Source organism: Geotrypetes seraphini, chromosome 10, assembly GCF_902459505.1.
Source record: "Geotrypetes seraphini chromosome 10, aGeoSer1.1, whole genome shotgun sequence".
In the NCBI taxonomy this organism is placed as follows: domain Eukaryota; kingdom Metazoa; phylum Chordata; class Amphibia; order Gymnophiona; family Dermophiidae; genus Geotrypetes; species Geotrypetes seraphini.
This window is the reverse complement of record NC_047093.1, coordinates 32,075,506-32,103,467: the sequence shown is the minus strand read 5'-3', so window position 1 is coordinate 32,103,467 and position 27,962 is coordinate 32,075,506. Positions and strand designations below refer to the sequence as shown.

Here is a 27,962-nt window from a genome sequence, read left to right as displayed (position 1 = left end):
AGAACACATTTCTTAGAGAAAATGGGGTTATTCTCTGTTTAGTTTTCTATATAAAGTTCAGAGTGATCAGCTTGCAACAGTTAGCACTTAATTTAGTAAATATTTCAGGAAAGCATAAAACAAAGCACAATACCAAGTGAAGTCTTTTTATATATGAACAAGTTTTTCCTTTTAGCACTTCTAGAAGTGGTCCCCACAGTGGAACTGGAGGGAGGGAAGGAATAAATAAAGATAGATAGATAGATATATATCTTTATTTATTCCTTCCCTCCCTCCAGTTCCACTGTGCGGACCACTTCTAGAAGTGCTAAAAGGAAAAACTTGTTTTCATCAGCTGTATAGTTCAAGCGATCAGTTTGGCCAAAAAAAAAGCCTGAAAGCGCTCATGTGTGAAATATAATGCATTTTATTATAAATATATATATATATATATATTTTTTTTTTTTTATAGCTTGGGTGTTTGGCCACAAATTGATCACAATAATACTGTATATTTCATTTCTATATATCCTGTTTTGTTTTCATTATAATGTGTTTGGAAAGCTACCTATGATTTTAGAGATATAACTGGGTCACTCCACTCTTAATGCTCACAGTGGTTTCATGTTATACATAGAATTCAATTCAAGATATTAATCTTTACCCATAAGTCTCTTGCTGCTGCATCTTAACATCTCCTGGTTGATTACACCATACATTCTGACAGGAGCCCTGTTCTTAGCCTATAAATCTCGCTTTTCAATTTCCAACTTGACTCTGCTTGCCAAGCAGCTTTTTTTTTTTTTTTTTTTTTTGCAGAGCCCCAGCACTATGGAATGCTTTCCTTATTCCTCTCCATTCAGAACCTTCATACCTGACATTGAAAAAGTGCTCATTGCGTTCCAGACGCGAGGCACTCGTGGCCAGCCTGTGCAAGCGGTGTTTTTCAGTGATCCGAGTGTGTTTTAGATTGTGAGTCTGATGACTGGTCCTTGGTGGATAAGGAGGTGACAAAGATTGAGATGGCTGTCTCGTTCCTCTCGGTTGCTCTTTATGACTTGGTGCGGACGTCTGCCAAGTCTATGGCTTTTGGAGTAGCCATGCGTCGAACCTTGTGGCTTCGCACTTGGTCGGCGGATGCAGCATCCAAAACTAAACTCACTAAATTTACCTTTTGGGGGTCTTTTTTTATTTGGAGAGGATTTGGATAAGTTGGTTCAGACTCTGACAGACTCTAAAATGCCCTGCCTGCCTGAGGACTATGCCCGCCTGGCTGTTCAGGGTGGCACTGCCCGGGAGCATCTGTGGGAGTTCTGCAGATGCCGCACTTGACGTGGAGCTGCTCTTCCAGGCTTCAGGGTTTCCCCGGGGTCGTTTTTATTAGCACATGCAGTTCTTTTGGGGGACCTGTTGGGGGCTGAGAATCCCTCCGCTGGTTCACCCGCTGCCCATCCTGCCCAATGACTCCTTGCCGGCGCCCCCTCTGGTTCCGGTGGGTGCCCGGCTGCACAAGTTTTTTTCCAAAATGGGCCAAGATCACGTCCAATCAGTGAGTCCTGGAGGTGGTGCAGGACGAATATGCTCTGGAGTTTGCCTGCTCCGTGCCAGATCATTTTCTAGCTTCTCCGTGTCAGGTGGCATGGAATACGCAGGCCTTTTGCCAGATCCTTCAACGCTTGCTAGATCTCAAAAGCGGTTGTTCCAGTACCCCCTCAGGAGTGTGGCACCGGCAGGTACTCAATTTACTTTGTTGTGCCCAAGAAGGTGGGGACCTTTCAGTCCATCTTAGATTTAAAAGGTGTCAACAGAGCTCTCAAAATTCCATTTTTTCACATGGAGACACTGCAGTCTGTCATTCTGGTGGTTCAGCCGGGGGAGTATCTGACTTCTCGCATTCTGACAGAGGCCTACTTGCATGTTCCAATTTGGGCCTCCCATCAGCACTTCCTTCACTTTGCGATCTTAGGTCAGCACTATCAGTTCTGTGTGCTTCTTTTTGGTCTGGCCACGGCTCCACAGATGTTCACCAAGGTTATGGTGGTCGTCACGGCGGCCTTGCATACAGGGATTCTGGTGCATCCCTACCTGGACGACTGGTTGATTTGGACGAAGTTGTCTCGGGAGAGCACCTGGGTCACGGCTCAGATGGTGGAGCTTCTGCAGTTGTTGGAATGGGTGGTCAACCTTTCTAAGAGTCGGTTGGCTCCATCTCAGCGCCTGGAGTACCTTGGGGAAGGTCTTCCTCACCGAGGCCCGGGTAAGCAAATTGCAATCTCAGATTCACCTGGTTATAGTGTCCCGGTGTCCTTGGGCGCAGGATTTCCTCCAAGACTTGGGGTCGATAGCAGCTTCCCTTAACAAGGTGAGATGGGCTCGGGCCCAAATGTGTCCTCTCCAGTATACTCTGCTTTGAAGGTGGTTGCCCCAGAGGCACAGTCTGGATCTCCCTGTTCCTCTGAGGGGCTTGGCACACAGCAGTCTTTGTTGGTGGCTCCAGACCTCCCTTCTTGTTCAAGGGACGAGTCTGGATCAGCCACAGTGGACGGTGCTTCTCACGGATGCCAGTCGCCTCAGTTGGGGAGCTCAGTGTCTCGATCACTCATCTCAGGACATCTGATCCACGGAGGAGGCCTCCTAGTCAATCAATGTTCTGGAGACCAGAGCTGTCCATTTGGCGCTGTTAGCCTTCCGCTCCTTCTTGACGGACAAGTCAGTCTGGGTTCTGTTGGACATTGCCATGGCGGTGGCCTATGTCAATCGTCGGGGGGGGGGGCACCAAGAGCACTCAAGTGGCACAGGAGGCAGCTCTTCTCATGGTATGGGCAGTCTCTCATCTTCAGGACATCTCGGCCTCCCACATAGCCGGAGTGGAGAATGTTCAAGCAGACTTCCTCAGTCCACATGCTAGATCCCGGAGAGTGATGTCTAAGCCATGTGGCCTTTCAGTTGATAGTGCAGTCTTTGGGGTCAACTCCTCATGAATGTGAGGGCTATGAGTGTCAACGCCAAAACACCCCACTTCTTCAGTCGTCGCAGAGACGGTCAAGCTGAGGGCCTGGATGCTCTGATTCAATGGCCAACGGAGGGGCTGTTGTATGTGTTCCCTCCTTGGCCATTAGTGGGCATAGTTCTACTCTGCATTGTTCGTCATCCGGGCCTGGTGGTTCTTGTGGCTCTGGATTGGCCCAGACAGCCGTGGTATGTGGATCTGGTGCGGCATCTGGTGTCGGATCCTCTGCCTCTTTCACCCGATCTTCTAACTCAGGGCCCCATTCCCATTTTCGATCCGGATCCCTTTTGTCTTACAGCTTGACTCTTGAAAGGGAACACCTAGGTAAGAAGGGGTATCCAGATAAAGTCATCTCCACTCTCTTGGGATCCTAGAGACTTTACACATCTCAGGCTTATGTGCGGGTTTGGTGTATCTTTGAGGACTGATGTGGGGCGCGTGGTGTGGTCTCTTTTTGCGCTTCCCTACCTCACATCTTGGAGTTTTTGCAGGATGGCCTGGACAGGGGCCTGACTTGGTCTTCTCTCCGGGTTCAGCTGGCGGCCTTGTCAGCCTTTCGTAGTTTGTTATGGGGTCAGCATCTGATTGCCATACCTGATGTCGTTCGCTTCTTGCGGGCGGCCAAATTGCTCGTCTCCCATGCAACCATCTGTTTCCTCTTGGGATTTGAATCTGGTCCTGTCCAGGCTGGCGCCCTCCCCCCCCCCCTTTGAGCCTTTGGGTGCCTGCTCATTGAAGGATCTTATTCTTAAGGCGGTCTTCTTGGTGGCTATTACTTCTGCTAGACGTTTTTCGAAGCTGCAGGCTCTTTCTTGTAGGTCTCCCTTCCTGGAGTTTTCTAGGGAGAGGGTCGTTTTTGCGGCCTGTTCTTCCTTTCTGCCAAAGGTGGTTTCTCATTTTCGTGTCAATCAGGCAGTGGTCCTCCTGGTGTTGGGTAGTCGAGAGGGATCTTCAAAGCAGAAACAATTGCGCAAGCTAGATGTTTGTCAGGTTCTTCGCTCTTATGTGCAGAGGACCCAGGAGTTCAGGAAATCTCTTCGTCCTTCTTGCAGGTTCTCGTAAGGGGGATGGCACTTCCAAGGCTACCATTGCACGTTGGATCTATTGCTTCCGCATACCTTCTTCAGAAGAAGCCTGTTCTGGTATTTCTCAAGGCTCATTCCACTTGGGGTCAGGCGGCTTCTTGGGCTGAGTCTTCACTAGTGCCTCCAGTGGATATTTGTAAGGCTACTGTTTTGGTTTTCCTTGCATTCCTTTGTCAGACACTACTGTGTGGATGTTCAAGCGGGAAGCGGTGTTTGGTGAGCATGTGACCACCACCACAACAAAGCTAGAAACAACCTTAGACACAGTAGAAAAATGGATGATGGATCACAAACTAAAACTAAATTCTGAAAAAACAAAATTCCTTTTGCTCGAAAAAGCCCAAACTCCTACCATCACTGAACTGAAAATCAAAAATACCAAATACCCAATACAACCCGAACTAAAACTCCTAGGAGTTACGATAGACAGATGTTGCACAATGCAGCCCCAGATCAACAAAACAACCCAGAAAGCTTTTCTAACCATGAGAAATCTCCGTAAAATCAGAAAATTCTTTGACCAAGCACAATTTAGACTAATCGTCCAATCCCTAGTCTTAGGTCTTCTGGATTATTGCAACTCCCTATATCTTCCTTGTCCAGCCACTATGATAAAACAACTCCAGACCATACAAAACACCGCCCTCAGATTGATCTACTCACTCAAAAAATATGATCACATAACAACTGCCTTCTTAGACTCTCACTGGCTACCCATACAAGCACGAATCCAATTCAAATTCTACTGCCTGATATTCAAAGCATTACACGGCTCTTCCCCCTCCTATCTAAATAACCGCTTAAACCAAATCTCCACCTCAAGACACAGAAGAACCTCGAACCCTTTCGCCTTCCCCCCACTCAAAGGCACACAACGCAAGAAAATGTTTGACAACCTTCTAGCAGCACAAGCAGCAAAAATCAACCATTCCATCTCCAATCTTATGACAATATCAGACAACTTCAAAACATTCAGAAAAGAAATCAAAACCCTGCTTTTCAAAAAATTCATCCAAATATCTTAACCCCTCCTCTTTTACCTCCAGAAGATTCACCTACCTTCAGATAACCTTCCCCCAAATTACCCACCTTAACACCTTCCAATTAAACAAATACCATAAATAGATTGTAACCTACCCTCTCTAACTGCATTCCATATGTATTTTTCATACAGTTCTTTACTGTCAGTTTAATTTCCATCCTATAAATTCACATAGAATTTTTCTTTTTTAAACCATCTTTATTTTCTCTTCTTTATTAATTTCCAGGTACTTTAGTTAGATTGTGAGCCTTCGGGACAGTAAGGGAATTTTTTAAGTACCTTCTTACTTCTCATTTATAATCTTAATGTATATTTTCTTCAAACCGCTTAGAACCTAACGGATGTAGCGGTATATAAGAAATAAATTACATTACATGTTCTGGTGTAAGCCCTTCAGGGGTCCCACCCATGATGGGGACTGCTTTGATATGTCCTGCTTGTAAGATTAACCTATGCCAGTCTGGAGAGTTGCTAAAGAAGGAGAAATTAGGTTCTTACCTGCTAATTTACTTTCTTTTAGCCTCTCCAGACCAACATAGGACCCCACCCTATCTATTGTCATGTTGTTCTTGTGGGTGTTGCGCGTGAAGATTTTGGATTTTTTTTCTGCGGTTCTAGTATTTTTCTAGGGCCAGAGAGAATTGAAGAACAGCAGCTGTGGCTCAGCTGGCGAGCTGTTGGGACATTTTCTTGCCAGGATCTCTCCTTTGCATTTTCCAACAGCATTCAGGTATATTAGTGTTGTTCCTGTTCGGCGTCTTGCTTATTTCTGTTTCAAGTTCTTTGTTCTGCTTGGCTATTTGGCAGACTGATAGGAATAGGGAAAGGTACCTATTATGTACTATTCCAGAGTTTTGTTTGTCTCCACCTGCTGTACATGATGAGATACAACCCACTTGTAAGATTAACCTATGCTGGTCTGGAGAGGCTAAAAGAAAGTAAATTAGCAGATAAGAACCTAATTTCTCCTTTTCTAGCACTGGTGATTTTACTTCACTTAATTGTAGGTTAAAAAATGGCCAATCTCTGTGTTCTCAGAGGTAAAAAGCTCATTAAGGGAAAGGTGCAGGGGTAAGTGAGCGGGATTATGAGAAGAAGCAGTCTGTTCTAATGCTCTGGTGTGATTGTGATAACTTTAATTCAGATTAAAGCCTAATGCAGATGCTTATAGTACCTCTGTGTTGTATTTTTGTCTGTTTTTCCAGGATCTCTTCTCTGCACTCATTAAAGGATCTGCTCGCACCCCTTATGAGGATGGACTCTTTTTGTTTGATATCCAGCTCCCCAACATTTACCCGTCCGTTCCCCCTCTCTTCCGCTACCTCTCCCAATGCAGTGGGAGGCTCAATCCCAATCTGTATGAGAACGGAAAAGTGTGCGTCAGTCTGCTGGGAACTTGGATAGGAAAGGTATGTATGCTGATTGCAGTTCCTGTAATACATACTGTTCATAATGTCCTGGTCCTTTCACTCCTGCATCTTGCTGTGCTGATTTGGTACATGGCCTCTGATTTCATAAGTCAGTATTTTTATTTTGTAAATGTATTGTTGCATCCTTACATGCAGGTGAGTCATGTTTTATAAAAGGGAATGGTACACTGAAGTGGGGGTTCAAAGCAACATAAGAATTGGTGCTGCATTAATGATCAACTCCTTCTCTGCGTTAATTTCTCACTTTGGATCAGAGTATGGGGTAGGATATAGTGGTACTGGCCATTGGAGCCAGCTCTGTGAGTAGTAGTGGATGCTGAGCACCCACCTTATTCTTAGCTTCTACATATTATTCCCCTCATGTCTCACAATGCCACTTTTGCACATCTTCCTATCACTAGCATATCTAGAAAAAAATGTTCTCCCCTCCACCTTTTTTTCCCCAATTCTTTATTCTTTTTTAAAACTTACAATAAGTGTAACAGTAAATACATCATTTTATACTCAAATAGCACACTTAATATTTAATTAATGTCCATTACAGAATTAATCCCCCCTTCCCCCTAATCAATCACAATTTTCAATTTTTTTCTTCTATTTGCAACTTTGCTTTTCTAACTATTTTATCCACTTAACCTTTTCCAGATATTGTTGCCGGTCTTTGATCTCTTGTTTTATGAAGGCTAACATCTTTCCTTACCTTTTCAGCCACTACTTTTGAGAACCAAAATGGCTGCATTTTTCGCTTAATTTTTATGTACTTTCCTTACAAAAATGTTTGCCCTTTAAATTGCAAATGAGAAAAAAAAGATAGGCTATCTGTAAAATTAAGATAACTAAACAATGGCATACCTGGATATAGCGCAGAATGAACTCTCTCACCAGTGCAATACTTACTTAAAACAGATTGTTGTCGATATTAGCTGTAAAATCTAGAGAATGACACGGTGACTGTTAGCCACGGCTTACCGCAGGTAACCTACTGAAACACAGAGGGAAAAAAACTGGTCGCCGCAGGTATAGGGACAAGGCCATTCACTGCCCCATGGAACAGTGAATGGCCTTGTCCCCCCACTAATATATCTGCCACGTTGCTTTCCTTCCCAGCCCTCCTTGCGATTGCGCACTCACTCCCATCAGCGGCAAAAAAAAAACACCTATGCAGGCATCTCTTCCCTTCGTCTAGCCACCTCCCTCCCTTCCCCTCACCTTCGCAGGCTCTCTTCAGAATTTTTTCTTCTTTCTGAGGTGTCTGAACGTGGAAAATCTTTCTTGCAAGTCCTGCGCTTGACTGCCCCAAAGCTTCTCTGATGTACTTCCTGTTTGCGTCAGAGGAGACACTTTGGGGCAGTCGTGCGGGACTTTTGAGAATGTTGCCGTGTCCAGACACTCTGAAAGAAAAAAGTTTGAAGAGTGCCTGCGAAGGTGAGGGGAAGGGAGGAAGGTGGCCGAACGAAGCGAAGAGGTTGATTGGCGCTGAAGGGAAGTAAGAGAGAGAGGGGGGGAGCAGATGTTGGTTGGAAGGGGAGAGTAAGAGAGAGGGGAACAGATGCTGAAAGTGGAGAGAGGGAACAGATGCTAGAAGGAAGTGGGGAGATAAAGGGGCGCAGATGCTGGATGGGAGGGGGGAGAGAGAGGGGAACAGAATCTGGAAGGAAGTGGAGAGGAAAGAGCGAGGTGATAAGGAGCACATGCTGGATTGGGGTAAGAGAATAGATTTACTGAGATACTGGAAGGGGTGAGGGAAAGTGGTGGCAAGCTGTAGGTAGACACAATGAAAGGGAAATTGAGACCTTTAAAGTAAGTAGACAAGAGGTAGAAACAAATTGAGAAGGAAGAGCAGAAAAGGAAGGGAGAGGAGAGAGAGATACCAGAGCATTGGGGGAGGGGGAGGAGACAGATACCGGATCTGAAGGGAGGAGAGGAGGAGAGAGATGCTAAAAACCACCTGAAGGAGGGAGTGAGATGGACAGGAAGAAGACAGATGCCAGACCATGGGAGTGGAGGGAAGAAGATGGAGGGAAATTGAAGGGAGAGACAGACAGTTTCTGGTAGAGGCATAGAAATAGAGCAGATGCCTAAGGAAGAGGCAGAGAGAAGACAGACAGTGGATGGAAGGAAGAGAATGACGAGAAAATGAGGCAAGCAGAAACCAGACAAAGGTAGAAACAAAATTTCTATTTCTTTTTTTTGCTTTAGGATAAAGTAGTTTTGCTTTAGGATAAAATAGCATTGTAGCTGTGTTCAGTATAAAACTATTCAAGGCTTGTGTGGATGGGATCAGATGGTTTGCAGGGACAGGGACTGAGTTCGTGGGGACGGGGCGGAGACAGGGACAAATTTTGCCCTGTGTCATTCTCAAATACCAACCAGAATAGAGCAAAACTAAGTGTAAAACATACTCTAATTTAATTTAATAAAATAAAATAAATAGACCCAAGGTGATGTGTGTGTGGAACTCAAAAATTGTGCCGTAAAGATAAACAGCTTAGTTTGAAAATATATAAAAAACAAAAAATAAACAAGATGGCCAGTAGCGTGATTGTCTCAACTAATTGATGCTGTTCTGGAATAAAGGAAAAATATGATCCAAAGAGCCTTTAATTGCCGGTGTGTGCAAGCAGATGGTGAGCTATACACCATTAGAGACACATAGCAAAGCTATACATCATTGAAGACACATATGGAAAACTTACCTAAATGTAATCTAACAAACAGGAGCAGTTTGGTCCAATGCAGACAATCTAGACACAAATAAAATAAATATTACAATTGCAAGTAGAAGAATGAAGAGCCGGACTGAAATAAGTGAAACTAAAGCCTGATAAAATAAGTTAACAAGTGTTTGTATATTACCGCTGGAGTGACTTACAAGCCAGAATTCTTCTAGAAAAAACACATGCTGAGAAGTACTTAACTTCGGAAATCTAACATGCTCTTACCAAAAAATAATTCTTAAGTAAACCACACCATCTGATGGTCATCCACTATCAGAAACACTCTCCCATTCATAAACACTAAGTCCAGTATGTCCATATCCTGCATGGGTTCCATTGCCACTGATGGACTAGTTTTCTCTTTACAGAATCCAAGATCTACCTACTTCTAGAAGACCCCACAATAAAAATTCCCCAATCAACATCCTAGAATATTTAAGTCACCTATTAGTAGTACTTTCCAGACATGCTAACTTCTTTTACCGCATCCTCTGTCAATGAATTCCAGAACTTAACTATTCAGTGAGTGAAAAGTATTTCCATGTTATTTCATTGAATGTCCCCTGGTCTTTGTACTTTTTGAAAGTATGAAAAATAGGTTCATTTTTACCTGTTCTACACCACTCAGAATTTTGTAGACCTCAATCATATCTCCCCTCAGCCAGGACTCTTCCAAAAGGAGTTCCATCCCCTTTATTGTTTTGATTGCTCTTTAAACAATTTCTAATTCTGCTATATCATTTAACATACGGCAACCAGAACTGAAGGCACTATGGAGCAATAGAGGTGTTATAATATTCTTGGTAAATTCCTAGTATCCTGTTTGCTGTTTTGGGTGCTGTCACTGCCACACGCTGAGCAGAAGATTTCAGCGTAGTGTCTACAATGACACCAATTATTATTTTTTCCCTGGTGCCAACTCCTAAGGTGGACATTAGCATTAGGTAACTGATTTGGATTATTCTTCCTGATGTGCATCATTTTGCATTTGTCCACATTAAATTTGCAGATGTTGCACAACTATTCAAAGTTGTCAACACACATGCAGACTATAAAAAAAAAATCACAGGAAGACCTTAGGAAATTGGAAGACTGGACATCCAAATGGCAGATGAAATTAATTACCTCGCTTGTTCCAATTTCCAGATCATTTATAGACACTGTATGTTAAATAGCACCAATCCCAGTACAAAATCCTGCGGCACTCCACTATTTACCATCCATGGTGAAAAATGATTATTTAACCCTACCCTCTGTTTTCTGTCCTATAACCAATTTCTAATCCATTACAAAACATTGCCTCCTTTCCCATGACTTAAAAAAAAAATTCTGGAGTCAGAATAATCAGAAATAAAGATTTTCCCCCAAATACAAAACCAGACTGTACCTAGGCAGTTGCCTAAAAAGGTTATAAGGTTGCACATGTAGGAGTATCACGTCACTAATGTAAAATAGTTAAAACAATAGGGATTTACAAAGCCAGAAATGAGTAATTGAAGGAACTATCTAGTTCAGATTTCATGTAAAAATCATGCAGACGCACATGCAGACGTGCAAACAAAGCCATTATCCAGTGTCACAAAGGAAAAAGAGTTAAATAAGTCAATTTAAAAAAATTACTCTTAAATAATGATAGAAAGCTCAAATAAAAATTAGTGGAGAAAGCTTTGGTCAATTATTTTTCACATTCAACAAGAGGTTTAGTTTTATTTTTTGTAGAGTTTTTTGACTAGTAATTCAGAATCAAAAATCCCAAAAACAATCTTAAAAAAGTTTTATTAGAGGCTTCCCATGTGCTAAACCACAAATGCAGCCCAACCTTCCTTCATATAAATGAATAACAAACTAGAGCTCAAAAGTGCACTTATCTTAATCTTTATATATTGTCAGCAGAAGGTTTGAGACTCCTTTATTTCTTCTTAATTGCCTGACAGGGATTCCCCGTTTCATTTTCTATCTCGGGGGATTTTAAAGCATGTTGTTCCTATTTGTTTTGGTTTTCTCTTGGTTTGTTTGGGTTTTTTTTGCCTGTCCTCCCAAAAGAGCTCCAAACATGTTGTTACAAATTAAACATACATGTACATAGTATAATTAGGCAGCTAGGTATTACAAACTGATGCTCTTACATAGGATGGCATTCATAGTTACAGAGTTGTAGACATCGTTGGTTATCTGACAGTCAAAGTTCCCATTTGCAGTCAAGTTCATGTAGAGAGGTAGGTTTTTACTGCTTTCTTGAAATTCAATAAGCCTTCCGAAGATCTGATGCATGTTGGCATTTGCAGAGACCAGAGTCTCGGCAGGAAATGGGAGTAGATTCACCTATGGGCACTCTCCAAATGGAGGGACCGTCCTGGAGGTATATACAGCTGTCTCTCTTCCTGTGATTGTAATGGTCGACTAGGAACATAGAGTGATAGTTTACTTGATATATAGCTACGAACCATATTGTGGAAGATTTTTGAAAGGCAGCACCAATCCCTTAAAGATACAACATTTGGCGATAGGCAACCAGTGTGTGGAGATTAGTGCTGGGGAGACAGGGTCTTGGATATGAAGATTCTTCAAAAGACTAATTGTTATGATTTTGTAAATTCTTTGCAGACAAACTAACACATTACATTAGTCCATATGTGATAGGATGAAAGCATAGAGTAGTTGAGTAATGTCAGATTCTGGAAATAACATCCAAATTTTCTGTAGTTGGCATACAGTACATTTCTCCTTTCATATTTGCATGGGGTAGGGGCACAGCTCCCTTGCAAATATTAAAAAAATCACGAATAACTGTAAGCCTACCACTCTGACTCCCTCCCGGACCCTTCCACGGCTTACCTATTCTCCTGCCCCATGCAGATCCCCTATTAAAAATGGCTGCCTCAAGTTTTCGCAGCAGTCGCAAGGGAACTTGTGGCAGCCATTTTTGATAGGGGCTCTGTTCAGGGCAGAAGTATAGGAAGATCATTTCTGCCTCACTACACCACTAGGGTTTCAGAGGTAAGCTGTGGAGGTGGGAGGGAGGCTGCTTGTTTGGAAATTTGTGAATAACCAAATTTGCAAATCACAAAACCACGAATATAGAGGGAGACCTATAGAAGGAAGTAGATGCAACCTGGGAAACATGAGCTGTTAGTGATAGACCAAAGTCAAGTATTATTCCCAGACTGCATACCTGGTCTTTGGCTATCGGGATGGTGGATCCCCAGTAAAGCGAAGGGCAAGTGTAGGTGCAGTTCCTATGTATCCAGGGGAGTTCAGTTGTAGTTTGTTTGAGGTCATTCAGTTTTTGATTTCTGATACAGTTTTGCAGTTTGGGAATTTGAGTATTATGGTTTAAACCTTCTCGCAGCTTTTCCAGTTCAATATAGGGCTGCTATTGTAAGGATCGTCTAGTACAGACCTTTGCAGTAGAGCAGTCATAAACATATTACTGATGTGTGCATTAAGAAAAAAATTGGTTTAAAGCAGGCTAGATTAATATTGTTTCCAAATTGACAGAACCTAATAGTACAGATTTAAGAGGGAAAAAAAGCATATTTAATAGAACTGTTAAATCTGCTATACATGATCCTTTCAATTGCATATGTCCATACTAGGGCAGCTTAATTCATACAAAAAAAATCTTTAAATTACATTGAGTAATAGTAACAGTAGGAAACACTCTTGTCACTTGCACCAAAAATGTACATAAAGAAAACAAAAGGAAAGTAAAAATTAATCATATCAAATTGGAAAAACAGATTAAAAACTGAAACAAGGAAAGGTATAGTCCAAAACGGTGCTCAGATGTGTCTACAGACCTCCATATATCTAAACACTGTAGAAAAGCTGTAAAAATGATCCAATTAAATGCTAAAATTTAAAGGCATCTGAACATTAAAGGTAAAAAATGTGATTTTTAAACAGGTACCCAGGGGTTAAATAAACTATAAATATAAAAATAATCTAAACTTTGTGTGCCTCAATTTTAACATATTTAAAATTCAATTTTGGTGCCAAAAATCATGATGACCACTGGAGGTATATAATAAAAATAAAAAAAAGTGTGAAAATATTTTTAGCATTTCCTTTTTTAATAAAGAGGGTTTGTGATGTCAAAGTCCCTCCTCGAGGGCTGCAATCCAGTCAGGTTTTCAGGATTTCCCCAATAAATATGCATGAGAGCATGAGATCTATTAGCATACAATGAAAGCAGTGCATGCAAATAGATCTCATGCATATTCATTGGGGAAATCCTGAAAATCTGACTGGATTGCGGCCCTCGAGGAGGGACTTTGACAACCCTGCTATAGAGGCATTTAATGTTTCTCTTACTTGAGAGCTTTGATCGCCTAACCTCCAAAGATTCTAGTTTAACCTCTTCCATAGGTTAGCTAGTCTCCTGCTGAAGATACTTCCTTCAGCAGGAAAAGCTGACTTTCAACCCTGAAAATAGTTTCTCAAGTCGCCTTTTTCCTACTTGAACTTCATGGAAGTTTTTAAATGAATGAGGATAGAAAGGCCAGAGGTGGTGCAGATATATTCATGCGGTTAATATTAGGTGTATTGAAGTGCAGGGAAACTAAATATTCCTAAGAGGGACGATGGTGAATATGATTGAAGGAAAGCAACCTCCACATCAGGACTGCCCATCTAATCATAACTGCTTAGAATTTGGTTGGACAACATCTCTAAAGGAGGCACTAGGTTTTTTACTTCCTTTTACTAGTGCATGTTTGTTTACTCATATAGTTAAGTCACTTAAGTTAAATCTTTTTCTTATGTTTTCCAGGGCACTGAGAGGTGGACTAGCAAATCCAGTCTTCTTCAAGTACTAATCTCTATCCAAGGTGAGGGTATGGGGAGGGGAATCATCCCTTGCTGACTAAAGATTAAGGCCAACTAGATAAATATTAGTCTTTAAAGGGACAGAAGATCAGGTTCAATCCATTGTGTTTCAGAGTAGGGAATGCCACAGGGATAAATTTGTCCCCACAGGAACTCAGTTTCTCTGTCCCATCCCTGTGAGCTTTGTTGCTGTCCCTGTCTCTGCCCCATTCCTGTAAGATCTGCCTTAACCGCACAAGCCTCAAACACATGATTTTAAAGCATTTGATGCTTGTGCAGATGAGGACAGAGCTTGCAGGAATGGCACAGGGGCAGGAAAAGAATTTGTGGGGACGGGACAGGAAATAATTTGTCCCTATATCATTCTCTAATTCAGAGATCTATGTATTAGGTACTTTAACATCAAGTAGAGCAACATTTTGATTAGGTCTGGCTTTTTTCAGTGTAGTGTAGCTTGCAGTGCAAAAACCTATCTAAATCAGTGTTCTCCAACCTTTTTACACCTATGGACCGGTGGAAATAAAAAAATTATTTTGTGGACCAGCAAACTCGTACTAAAACTGAAATAAAAACCATTACCCTCTGTGTCTTTGTCCCTTTGTAGCCCTGTGAATCAGTATTGCCCTTGTGTGTCCCCATCCCTTCTCAATCCAGCATTCCCCCTCTGTGTTTGTCCCTGTTCTCCATGCACAACATCTCTTCTCTGGGCATCATCTCTCTATTCTTTTCTGCTCGGAGCCCAGGACCCCCACCCTATGGCTTATATGCCTTCCTTGCTCTTCCCCTGTTAGCATCTCTCCCTCCCTGAGTCCACTTTCCCCCGTTCACCCAAGTCACTCTCTCTGCCCCCTTCTCCACTACTCTCCCCACAGTCCAGCAGCATCTTTCCTGCTCCCTCCCTCCAGGTCCAGTAGCAGCTCTCCCTTTCTTTTCCTCTGTCCAGCAGCAGCTCCCCCTTCACTATCCTCCATTTCCAGTCCAGTGTGGCAACTCCCCTGACCAGTAGAAGCAATGCCCCCTTCCCCCCAACCAGCTCTAGCTGTCTTTCCCCTTTCACCCTACCAGCAACAGCTCCCCTTTCCACCTCCAACCAGTGGCAACAGCACCTTCCCTTACCAGGACTAGCAGTAGCTCAGTATTTTAACTTGCCTGCAGCAGTGTCAGTAGGGTCAGCACAATGGTTCACTTAGGCAGCCTTAGGTCCTTTGATGGGTCGCGCCTGCCTCTAAGGAAAGAGGAAGTTGCATTATCAGAGGCGGGCCGCGACTTGGCAAAAGCCCCAAGGATGCCTAAGTGAATCACTGTTCTGACATTACTGGTACTGCTGCAGGCAAGTTTAGTATACTGAGAGCTGCTGAGAGGGGAGGAAACCACTTTTAGTCTGGTGGTTGGAAAGAGAGCCACTGCTATTTGAGAGTGGGGGGGGGAGGAAGGGGAGAGGAAAGCAAAACGTCAGCTGCTGCACAGGAGGGAGGGAGACACGTGGGTACCCAGCTCATCAGGCCCCCCTGATCTCCTCGGGCCCGAGGGATATGCCGACCCTGCACGGACTGGCAGGAAATTTTTGCGGACCTACACCAGTCTGCAGACCGGCGGTTGAAGAACACTGATCTAAATGATCAATCAACATAGAATATAGAAGTTCGGTTTGTGCTAAACTGTTCATAAACCTTGACCTGTAACACCCTGTGCTGCACCAAATATGTCCTCTTAGCTGCTCCATGCATCTTTCTGATCTTGTATGTTCTCCCTCCACTGGCAGTGTACAGCCCACTTCTCTTTCTAATAGGTATCCTCCTTCCTTTACACGTCTTGTTCATATATGTAAAATAATTTGACCCTCACTTTCCCCCCTCCCCTCATGCAGGACTTATCCTCGTCAATGAGCCTTATTATAATGAAGCAGGCTTCGACAGTGACCGGGGTCTACAGGAAGGGTATGAGAACAGCCGCTGCTACAACGAGATGGCGTTGATCCGTGTAGTGCAATCCATGACGCAGCTTCTGCTTCGACCAGTAGAGGTCTTTCAAGAGGAGATCCAAGAACATTTTCATGGCTGTGGCTGGCGGCTCATCAACCGGATAAATTATTGGCTAGAAACCAGTGAGCTAATAGAGAGGAACCATGAGCACACAAAAAGCAGAACAGACTCTGTTTCCAGCCTGTTTGCTTGCTGTATTCAGAGTGACAACGCGACAAATGTCTTAGTCCCAGAAGAATACAGTAATGCTTTGAAGAAGGATGCAGAGAGAGGGAAAATTGAATGTTTGGACTCAGCATTGGACAGGAAGGAGTTAGATGATTCTGGGTGTGGCGTTTCAATCCAAGCTGTCGGCGACACCCATCAGTATTCAGACTCTGAGAGCACAGGGCAGGGCAAGACAGTAACTCTGGCAATAGATGAGTCTAGAGCAACCCAAGAATCGACATTGCAACCTAGTGTCAAGCCAAAGAAAAGGAGAAAGAGCTACCGCAGCTTCCTACCTGAGAAGAGCGGTTACCCCGATATTGGCTTCCCTCTCTTCCCACTATCCAAGGGGTTCATTAAGAGCATCCAGGGGGTCCTTCAGCAGTATAAGGCTGCCTTGATCAAGGCCAACATCCCAGAGCGCAGAGAGGACAAATAAAGAGAGAAATGTTGGAGCATTGACTTTAGAGCAGCAAATAGCTGGAAAAGGAAGCTGCACCTTCGCTCTTCCATTTCTCCTTCTCCTTGATGTTGTATGCCTTGATTTCTTGGTTATCCAGGCTCAAATAATCACATCATTGCCTCACTCTTCATCATCAGGTCAGGAAGTTGTTTACAGAAATTGGGGGGTGGGGAAACTTTTCATTTCTGCTGCTTAAGTGTGAGAATGAAATGAAATATTAAATCAACAGGTTTTGCACTTGGAGGGCAGGGATGAAGGGGAAGGTAGTCTGTAAACTGATTTCTTGTATGCAGAAAGGACTGTGAAGGGTTAATGGAAGCTTGAAGCCTCTCCACTGACTCTCCCCGGCTTGTGTCATCCAGGATATATGCTTTGATAATTAGACCCAACAGTGTGGTCATGAAGAGTCTTCCATTCCCTTATTTAGTGGGAAGAGGGGCTTGGATTCAGCTGCATTGTCTCTCTTGGGAAGTCTGGCGCTCTGATTCTCTTAAGGAAGAGGATTTGGTACGTTTACCTAAGAGTAAGAATACCAGTCCTGTGCCTGAAAACTTACATAAATAAAACCACTCATGTCCCTAGTGTTTTGTTTCCTGGTAGATTGGGGTTGATTTTGATGCACACAAAAATCAAGATTTCTAAGTTGGTGGTGGAATTTGTTGGGGGGGGTCTGAACCATAAACACTTGATACTGAATATTTGTGTACTGTGAGTCACATCGGCTGCTTTCCTGATTTGGTTTCCCTGATCATGCATCTAACCACAAACAAAACATATTGGAGTACTGTGTTGTTGTTTTTGCATGATTTTGTGGCCCATAGAAAAAATGGGTGATAGAGAAAAACCTGGAGAAGAGTTTCTGATCAGTAGCCTGAATACATTATGCTGATGAATTTAACTTTAGTACTTCATTCACATCATGAATTTTTTAAACTCCTTGCTGGCATAGACTCCTGTTTAGAAATGGAACAATATTTTTTAAGCAATTTCTTGTCTATTTATCTGTTTTATGTTGGCATAATCACTCTGTTGCTTTCATTGCTCTGGATGTGTTGTTACCAGTGATCTATTGCAGATAGGGGAGCTCTGCACTTAGGATGCATTTGATATCTTTTAAAGGATTAAAAAAACCTTTGCTTTGTGTAGTTGGGGTAGGATTGATCTTGCACTCACCATGTTCATTTGTTAAACAATTCTTTAAGAGGCAATAAATGGTGTGTTGAGTTCCTTCCAACAACTACCTACTGTCTTTGAGCACCCTGTGTAGTAAAATGAACAGATTTCAGGCTAAGATGTTGCCATGTTATCTTAGTCTGACACATGATCATACCCATGCCTACAGGCTAACTGGTATCAGTTTAAACATTTTGCCAGTTGTGACTTATGTCTCTATCAGTTGTTAGTGGTAAGGGGAACCAATGACCTTTCCTTGGAATATCCCTGCTTCTCCCTCCTTCAGCAGCAGTGATTTGCAGTATAAAACAGGCTTTCCCATCTTAACAATTTTCAGAGCTGCCTTTTCTACATGCCAGATCTCTCTAAGATGTATTACAGGTTTTGGTTTGTTCTATTGTTGTGGCAGGAATGTGTTTGTTTAGAGGTAGCGTTTTCCTACCTTATTGCTTACTGCGATGACAAAGCTTACCTGCAGGGAGGTTAAGATTTTTAAGATTAAGTAAGATTATAAAATGTAATGTTTTCACCATGTCTGCTAACTCAAAGCAAGTAAATAGCAAATCATGGATTTAACTAAGTTCTGGTCAAAATAGCTAAGCACACAGTCTTCTACTTTGGAGGACTCCAGGTTGAGATGACATACTAAGTGGTTTACATCATTCCATTGTTTTTGATGTCTGAGCACTGTATCTGGAAGACTTGGAGCTTCTAATGTTTTAGAGCTTTAAAAAGGAACGAGCATCTGCTGTAGCTTGACAGGTGATAATGCTGTGCTGGTCACAGTAAGAATTAGAGCTAATAGTAGGAATTTAATATGGAAAGAGCATGGTGGTGTCCAGGGCCAGTGATGGTGGGGGGAGGGGAGAGACTGCAATAAGGTCAATCAAGATTGGTAATAGGACATCGACTTTTAGCCTTACTAGGTCACCAATAACTTGATATCGAGAGCACTGCATTCTTTTTCTAACTCCTGACGTGGAGAAAGTGCGGATTCAAGAAACTTCTTAAACACCAAAATATGCAGAGCTGAACATTATAATTCCAGATTAACCTTACCATGGTTAAATACAGAAAGGAAACATTTTAACACAGAGGATCAGTTGAACTCCAAAAATTGTGGGTTCTGCAAGAGTCAGACCTGTTCTTGTAGGTTTGAGATTCATCATTCTATACCTGGTTTTAGGTTGCTTATTACAGAATTGATTATATGGCATCAGGCTCTTCTAGGCTGCTATATAACAAAATGTGGTAAGACCGTGAACTCAAGTCAATATTGTGTGTTAAGAACTAGCTTCTATTTACTGAATTCACACTAAAATGTCAGATGGAAGTCTTCATATGGTCTGAAATGCCTATATGACACCAGTGGTATAGACAGTTTCCAGTCTGCTGCCTCTTTATCTCTTTTTTTGGGATCCTGTCAGACTTTGCATGTTGTGTATTTAAGTCTCTAAAGTAGTCACTTTACCAAACCCTTTCACAGATCATCTCCTGTTTAATAAATCACTTTGGGATTGTAATTCCTTGAAGACTATACAATGGTAGCATCTGTCTCCTGGTGAGAATGCACCAATCTGTACTCCATCCAGTGCATGATTTTCTGTACCCCACATCTCATTCCCCCTGCCCTTCTCTACCATCCCTGCTCTCCAATGAGCACAGAAGTTTACACATTTTTTTCTAAGATTTTTTTTTTTTTTTAATGTGAAACAAAGTGGTGTCAGGGCTGTTGAGCACAGTACGCAGCTTTGTTATGTGTGTGTACTATGTAATAATTTAAGGGTTATAATGTTAGTAACAGGCAAAAAAATCAAAATGGCCAAAGCATGATCTACATTAGCCTTAAAATTGGCTAAATGACTGTATGGTGTAAATTAAAGTGAGAACTAGCCTGCAACTGTTTTTAAGTAACTATTTAAAGAATTCTACAGTCTGTAGTCTAAATTACTGTACAGTATTTAATTCTGGGGACTGGAGTTAATTGAATCTTGCTTAGCTATGTACTGTAACATGCTGAATGCTTGGTTCTTTACAACATATGTATAAATTGCTTTTGTTTTTACAAGCGTGTTTTGTTTGGCTGATGTGAAAGAGTGAGGAGATGTTATCATTAAAGTTACCTCTGTATACGGCATGGATAGTGTGAAATCTGTGTGTACACCAAAGAACTTGCTGAGCTAGGCTTTCATTCTTTTCCAGGACAGGGGACCTGCCATCAAGTATTTGTTGCATGACAAATTTTGCAGTTTATGAAAAGCAATGGGATGAAATCAAGCTGCTGTTTCAACAGTCTTAAAATGAGGGGACATAAATGTCATTGGTGACATTACTAGCCATTTTGATGATAAAATATAAAATAGTGAGGTGGTTTTGTTATGACAGCTGTTGCATTACACTTTTGGTATGTTTTTACACTTCTCCCTCGGTATTCGCAGGGGATAGGGGCAGAGCTGGACCGCGAAGTGTGAAAAACTGCAAATAACTTCTTGTCCGGTTCTGACCCACCCCTGCCTCCATCCCGCTTTCCCGCTTTCCCCCCTTCCCCCCCCCCGGCATCCCAACCTTACCTGGTGGTCTAGTGGGCTTTCAGGGCAGGAGCGAACTTCCTACACTCCTGCCCTGTGCAGATCGCCAATAGGCAATGACTGCCGTGAGTTCCCGTGTGTCTCGAGACTACAACGGGAGCTCATGGCAGCCATTTCCTACTGGCGATCTACATGGGGCAGGAGAGTAGGACGATTGCTCCTTCCCCGAAAGCCTGTTAGACCACCAGGTAAGGAGTAATCTATAGCGCTACTGGACATTTTAAGTCCTGTAGGGAGGCGGGAAGGCCCTAAATTATGCTTTTTTTCCCTACCCCCCCCCCCCCCCAAAAAAAAAAAAAAAAAAATCACAGATAATCGAAACCGCGAAATAGGGAGGGGGAAGTGTACTTCCTGAAGAAACAAGTTTCTATTTCTAGTGAAACACATTCAGTACTAAGGCCGGTCTGATTTATTCATTCACAACCTGTTTGTCTTTTTTACAAGAGTGAGTAAGAGAATGATAGGAGACTGTGTGATCAAGAAGTAAAAAGGTGAGTAGAAGTATTGGGCCTGGAGCAGAGGCAAATAAAACGTTAAGCATCTTGAAGGGTTTTTGTCCTTCAATCTGTTTGGAGGTCTCTTTTTGTTCTACCTAGATCATGTCTCAGGTAATCCAACGCTTTCCAGCATACATTTTACAGAAGACTACCTTTTCTTGTGCCCAAGCTTCAAACTCCAAAACTTAGAACAGTCTGGTCTCCATGAGCCAGTGCTTACGTTTTACCACTTTCCAGTTGGCAGACCTTTCACTCCAGCCCTTCTGTTACCCACCTACCTCCTTCCCCCAAATTCAAGGTTCATTTACTTTTTGTCTATAAAATCTTGAACGATTTTCTCTGCACCTGTAACATTCAGATATAGTAGTTGTGTGCTCTATTAGAGTAAAGGGCCTCTGAGCACAGTAATCTATCCTCACAGGGTCAAAAATGAAAGAAACCTGTAAGAATGGGGGGGAAGGGTGGGATGCAGCAGACCTCTCATTTCTATAGTGTATATAGCACTGTACAGTCGACTCCGCTTAAGTGCACGCCCCTTGGACCGGGTCGCCACGTGCACTTAATAGGAATGGGGGGAGGGGGAGGCTGTAGCTAAGCCGGCTCAGTTTAAATGTGGCACGTGGGCTACTGGAGCCTAAAGTACAGGAAAGCTATGCCCTACAGCTTGAGTGTCGCAGTGCTTAAGCTGCTGTGTGAAGCCTAGCCATTCCCAGTCAGAATATGATTGCATTTAACCAGAGTGAACGTAACGTGAAAGAATAGAGGTTGGACCTCTGACATCAGTACGCATAAGCTGATTGTGTGCTTATCCAAATTGCAAATATCTGGAGTTTACGTCCATTGACTTTAATGTAAAAAAAAAAAAAAAAACGGGACCATGGTTGGAGGGTGCGGATAACCGAAGCGTCGCTTAATCGACGTGCACTTAAGTGGAGTCAACTGTACAGTTTTCTACAGATAGGGGATGGATAGCACCTGCGTTTTGGCTCTAACATTCTAGTCAAGATATGTAACATCAAAGAGCTTGTGACCGAGACACTGATAGATATAATAAATCAAAGACCATTTTTTTTTGCCTGGAAATTTTCAGGGAGAACTCTTCTATAGGTTGAGGGTCATTTTCTAAAGTCGTCTCTATCTGCGTGGACTCATAAAATTTTGACCCAGTATAAAGTACATGCAGTGGATGTGATGGTGCCTACTTTTGGTAGTGGGCATGGACAAGGATGGAGTTTGGGCAGAGCCAGAGTTGAGTTTGCAAGTTAGCACGTAGATGAAAATACATTAGTTATCTATGTGCCTACTAGGTTCAGATTGTTACATCCCCGTTGTTTCCCTTTCGTATCATGTACGTCAATGCGTAAGTGCTTCCCTCCTTTTAGTTTAGCCTTTTTTTTTTAAATTTTAATTTTTATATTCTATTTTATTGTTAACCGTTTAGATACTTGTATGATAAACAGTATATAAAAAATAAAGAAACTTGAGTACAAATGTATGTTCCTGCAATGTAGGTGAAAATTCTGCCACATAGACTAATATGTACCAGTTTGTCTTTTATAAAATTCTTTATAAATTTGACTTAAAACAGATGCCTGAAAACAGGCTTGCACTTGGTATTTCCTTGTACAATTGTCCTCTGTATATCAAAACATGACTGCCATCTGAGAAGGTAGCAGTAATAGCATTTTACTTTAGCCAACTGACCTACAACTAAGTATCAAAAAATGAAGTTTCCTTCTCACCTTTAAAACAGAATGATGAATCCAGTTTACTACAGGCCTGGACCATGTGCATATTTTGTAAATCAAGTGATAGGTAGCAGTTTCTGGAAGGCTTTTGTGCTTCCCATTCATTGTAATTACTCCATATTGGGAGCATGATGATGTGCAAGTACCCTGTTTAAAATGGTACTAGTGTGCTTTTTTGGTATACTGATGGTGTGGGTCCCTGAAAAAGAGATACTGAAACAGGGTACTCAGTTGGACTTTACACATTGGCTTTTCCAGATAAGTGACAGTGTGTTTGATTTATTACACCTAGAAAACATTGTGTATTCTTGCATTGTATTTGAACACTCGGTTTTCTTCAGAGACCTCAGCAATACCATTCTTATCAGCTCCAAATTTCATTGCCGGTAGAGATTGAAACATCAGATTATCCAGATTATCACTGATCTCACAGTTTCTTCAATTCATACAGTAGAAAACGTCAATACAGGGATTCAGCAACTGACATGACTCAGATTTTGCGTAAAACACTATTTCAAGGTTTAGCTCCTAAAATAACAAACAAAAGTGTTCTAGTTTCCTTAAGAAAATCTCTCTTCATATAACATTCTAAAGAGAAGTTTCCACCCAAAATAATTCTTTAAATACTTCTTCATAGTGCCGTTTTCCATCTTCAAAAAAAAAAAAAGGTTCCAGAAGAGATCCAGGAAATTACAGATGGTTAGGCAAAATAGTGGAAACAATTATAAAAAAATAAAATTGTGTTACACATGATTTAATGGGACAGAGTCAACATGGGTTCAGCTGAGTGAGATCTTGCTTCACCAATTTAATGGATTTCGTTTGAAGGTGTGAATAAACTTGTGGATAAAGGTGAGCTGTATCTAGTGTATCTAGATGTTGATAGTGTATCTAGATGTTCAGAAAGCTTTTGACAAAGTTCCTCATGAGAGGCTCCTGAGAAAATTAGAGTCATGGAATAGGAGGCAAAGTTCAGTTGTGGATTAGGAATTGGTTATCGGATAGAAAACGAAGGGTAGGGTTAAATGACCATTTTTCTCAATAGAGGAGGGTAAATAGTGGAGTGCCACAGGGATCTGTACTGGGACTGGTGCCATTTAACTTATTTATAAATGATCTTGAAATTGGAACAATGAGTGAGATGATTAAATTTGCAGTTGACAGTTATTTTTTAAAAATGCATGCAGATGTGAAAAATTGCAGGCAGATCTGAGGAAATTGGAAGACTGGGCGTCTAAATGGCAGGCAAAGTTTAGTGTGGACAAATGTAAAGTGATGTACATTGGGAAGAATAACCCAAATTATAGTTACCAGATGCTAGGATCCACCTTGGTGATTTCTGCCCAAGATGACTAGGAATTATGTTTTTAAAAAAGGGATGGTTAACAAGACTAAGAATGTTATATAATACCTCTGTATCCACTCCATGGTGTGACCTCACCTGAAATATTGTGTTCAATTTTGGTCGCCTTATCTCAAGAAAGATATATATATATAAAAGGTTCAAAGAAGAGTGACCAAGGCAATAAAAGGGATGTAACTCCTCTTGTATAATGAAAGACTAACAAGGTTAGGGCTCTTCAGCTTGGAAAAGAGATGGTTGAGGAGAGAGATGATGTGAGGTCTACAAAATCCTGAGTATAGGACGGGTACAAATGGATCAATTTTTTTTACTCCGTCAAAAATTACAAAGACTAGGGGGACACTCGAAGTTGGGAAATACTTTTAAAACCTAATAGGAGGAAATTTTTTCACTCTGAGAATAGTTAAGCTCTGGAACGCATTGCTTGAGGTTGTGGTAAAACGATTAACGTAGTTGGTTTTAAGAAAGGTTTGGACAATTTCCTGGAGGAGAAGTCCATAGTCTGTTATTGAGCATGGAATGTTGCTACTATTTGGGTTTTTGCCAGGTACTAGTGACCTGGATAGGCTACTGGGTAATCTGACCCATTAAGGCTATTCTTATGTTCTTTTGACTGACTTTAAATATTATTTTTAAAATCGGCTGATTATCTTAACAACCTATCACAGAGAATCCGTCTTAAACCAATGACCATTCAGTTTCAGTGTTCAGCCCATGTGGACTAACTGTGTTTAATAATCTTTTGTAATTTTAATAAATTTTCATAATTGCCACCTTCCCTGCTAAAACCTGGTTAATAATTCTTCACTGGATATCGGATATTAAGGCCTTTCTCCATCCAGTTTTGAACTAATGGTGCCTGTGTGTTTGTTGTAACAATTCTTAATTTATGTTCATTTAAACGCAAGCGGATGGGGCAACTACTACTTCCTACATACACCAGCTTGTACAGGCAATTAACATTCTTGCTAATGCAAGATGTGATAGTCTTTGCTCACACTTGGATCTTTGTCCTATAATCAACCTATACTGGCCCCTCCAAAGTCAGTGGCAATTTCCATAAGCTTTGTGTCGCATCTCAATCAACATGTTTTACCTGATCATGTCTTTTGATATAAAATATTTATTCCCCAATAGTTTTACCTCTTCTATAGGCTATCAGTGGACAATCACTAAAGCAGGATTTAACTGCGAGACCGGTGACAATCTGATGTTTAAATCGCTACCAGCAATGAAATTTGGAGCCAATAAGGGTAGCATAGCTGAGGTCTCAGAAGAAAACTGAGATATTTAAGAATATATCTAGAGAAGTTAAATGAATGAAGTAGTATTAATAAGTGTTTGTTTGATTGGTGAAACTACTTAAAGGGTTTTTTTTATTTATTAACCTGTTCAAGTGTATTTGAACTATGTGGCTGTAACATTTGAGGACACTGGTACATGTAAATATTTTATGGACACGCTGACTTGCATATTTACAGGCTGGTATCTCTGGGCTTGGTAGTATCTATGGAGGCATCTATATGTTAGATTTCTTGCTCTTTCATAATCACTCCATATATTGGTGGTACTATTTGTTCTGAAAAACCACTTTATATCACATATATATTTTTAAAAAGCAAGTGAGTACCATAGAGGTTTTTTCTAAGGCAGGTTCTTTCAATCATCCCAGTCATTAGAGAATTCCAAATCCAAATCCCTTCAATCAAGATGTATCAGCTACAGAAAGTACAAGACATAGCTATATAAAACAAAGCAAAACTCTGGCTGCCTTATTGGGAAGACTAGGTTGACCATATAGGTCTTAAGTTCCAGGTACAGAAAATTAAGTGTCTTTGAGTCTCTACAGATACATTGTAAAGCTTATTCAAGACCAAGATGTTTAAACTATGTAATGTTAATCTGGTGTGGCAAAAAAGACAGGCTAGTGGCACCTCAAGTCTAAGATTTTAATGTGTATTGTGTTGACGTAAGTAGCATGTTATGCCATAATGTGCATGGTTTGAATTTTTCCTGCTGTAACTATCTTCCTCAGTGTCGCCAACAGATCAGTTCAAAACTTGCAGGTTATACTCAACTACTAACAGGTGGAGGTCAAGTACTATTTGAGCTCTGGCATAAAGGATACAGTAGAGCTGCTCAATATTCATCTCTAAAAACAAGGGAAAGAACTACAGATGCGTTGTACAAGGTACAAAATCTTTATTGGAGAGAATGCAATATAGCAATCCAAAAAAAGGTTCTCATATATGAAGACATAGGACCCGACACAGTCCATGTTTCGGAAAACACTTCTTCCTCAGGGGTCCAGGATGTTATGGTACATAAAAGTAAAAAAACCTTATTGAAAAACATAATGGGTAATCCGTGAATGACAGACAACATAGTGCTCCTGTCCAGCTGCAACTCTGTGGACTTACAGATAGTTGACACTGTTCAGGCAGACTTCCTCAATTGTTAAGTCTTGGACCCAGGAGAATGGTCTCTCTCGCATAGAGCATTCCGTCTGATCGTGCAATCCTGGGGTCAACCCCATATGGACTTGATGGCTTCGCAGAGAACTCGGTCTGGTGCTTCTTCAGTTGAAAAACAGAGCTTGGAAACTTAGGGCTGGATGCCCTGGTTCAGCCCTGGCCAGCTCACGAACTCCTTTGTGTTCTCTCCATGGGCTCTAGTTGGTCGGGTCATCCGCTAGATAGCGACACATCCTGGCCTCGTGATCCTAGTTGCTCCAGACTTGCCTCATCATCTGTAGCCTTATCTGTGGTGTGTGGATCTCTTTCGTCTTCAGCAGGACAAGCAGCTCCATCTTCATTGTGACCTCAGTCAGCTTTGAGGCGCAGTTATTCTGATGTCATCTTGATGCTGTTGAAGTCCAAGAAACCCTCTACTATGACTGCTTATATCAAAGCCTGGAAGGCTTTCCAACAGTGGTGTACTAAGGACCAGGTGGAGCCTGAGCGGGCTCCCATTTTGGTGGTCTTTGCCTTTCTTCAGGCAGGTTTAGGCAAAAGTTTAGTGGTGGCCTCTTAAAGTTCAGGTAGCAGGCCTTTCATGTTTCAGGGCCCGCAGGGGTTCTAGTTCACTTACTTCTCATCCAGATATGACCAGGTTTCTGAGAGGAGCACTTCATTTGAGGAATCCCTTGCCTCATCCTTTCCCTTTATGGAATCTTAACATAGTTCTAAAGGGCCTTGTGGAAGCCCCATTTGAGCCATTAAAGAATGTTACTCTTCTGGATCTGACACTCAAAACTGTCTTTCTGGTCACTATGGCCTCAGCCCAGTGTATTTCAGAGCTTCAACCTTTTTCTTGCAGGGAACCCTTTCTCCATATTGAGAATGCTGGAGTTTTGACCAAATGTAGTTTCTGCTTTCCATGTCGACCAGGATGTTCATTTACCTGCTTTTCATTCCACAGGCTCGTAACAAAAGGATCAGATCTTATGCAAGTTGGATGTCAAGAGAGTCTTGCTCTACTAATTGGAGAGGGCTAATGATTTTCACACCATTCAATCCTTTGATTCAATCCTTTAGGCCAGATAGTGTCCAAAAAGAAAATGAACCGTTGCTCACTGTGGTAGAGTTTAATTTTCTCATCACCTCTCTGTTGCATCACGAATGTGTGATCCAACACAAAACCCCGGAACTCTTCCAGCACATGACACTGCTCCACACAGTGCCACGTCAGCACATCCACCTGTCTTTTGTGGGCAATATTCAAATGATGTTCACTATCTGGCCTAAAGGATTGAATGGTGTGCATTTTATTAGAGTTTTTTTCCTGTTTGGGGTTTTTTTCTTTGAGTGGAAATGGATCTAACCGGAAGTGATGTCAGGAGGACCATGGCT

The 27,962-nt window shown here is 41.8% G+C and overlaps 1 protein-coding gene across 2 annotated transcripts in view; it reads left to right on the top strand.

Moving 5' to 3' along the window:
- Positions 1-20,052, top strand: part of UBE2O (ubiquitin conjugating enzyme E2 O) — a 145,893-nt gene extending 125,841 nt beyond the window's left edge. For both annotated transcript variants that reach the window (XM_033961072.1, XM_033961073.1), the window contains 3 exons: positions 6,322-6,525; positions 14,035-14,092; positions 15,958-20,052. In XM_033961072.1, coding sequence (XP_033816963.1) covers positions 6,322-6,525; positions 14,035-14,092; positions 15,958-16,718 — 1,023 coding nt within the window. In that variant the 3' untranslated portion in view covers positions 16,719-20,052. The remainder of the gene's footprint in view (positions 1-6,321; positions 6,526-14,034; positions 14,093-15,957) is intronic.
- The last annotated feature ends 7,910 nt before the right edge of the window (positions 20,053-27,962 follow it).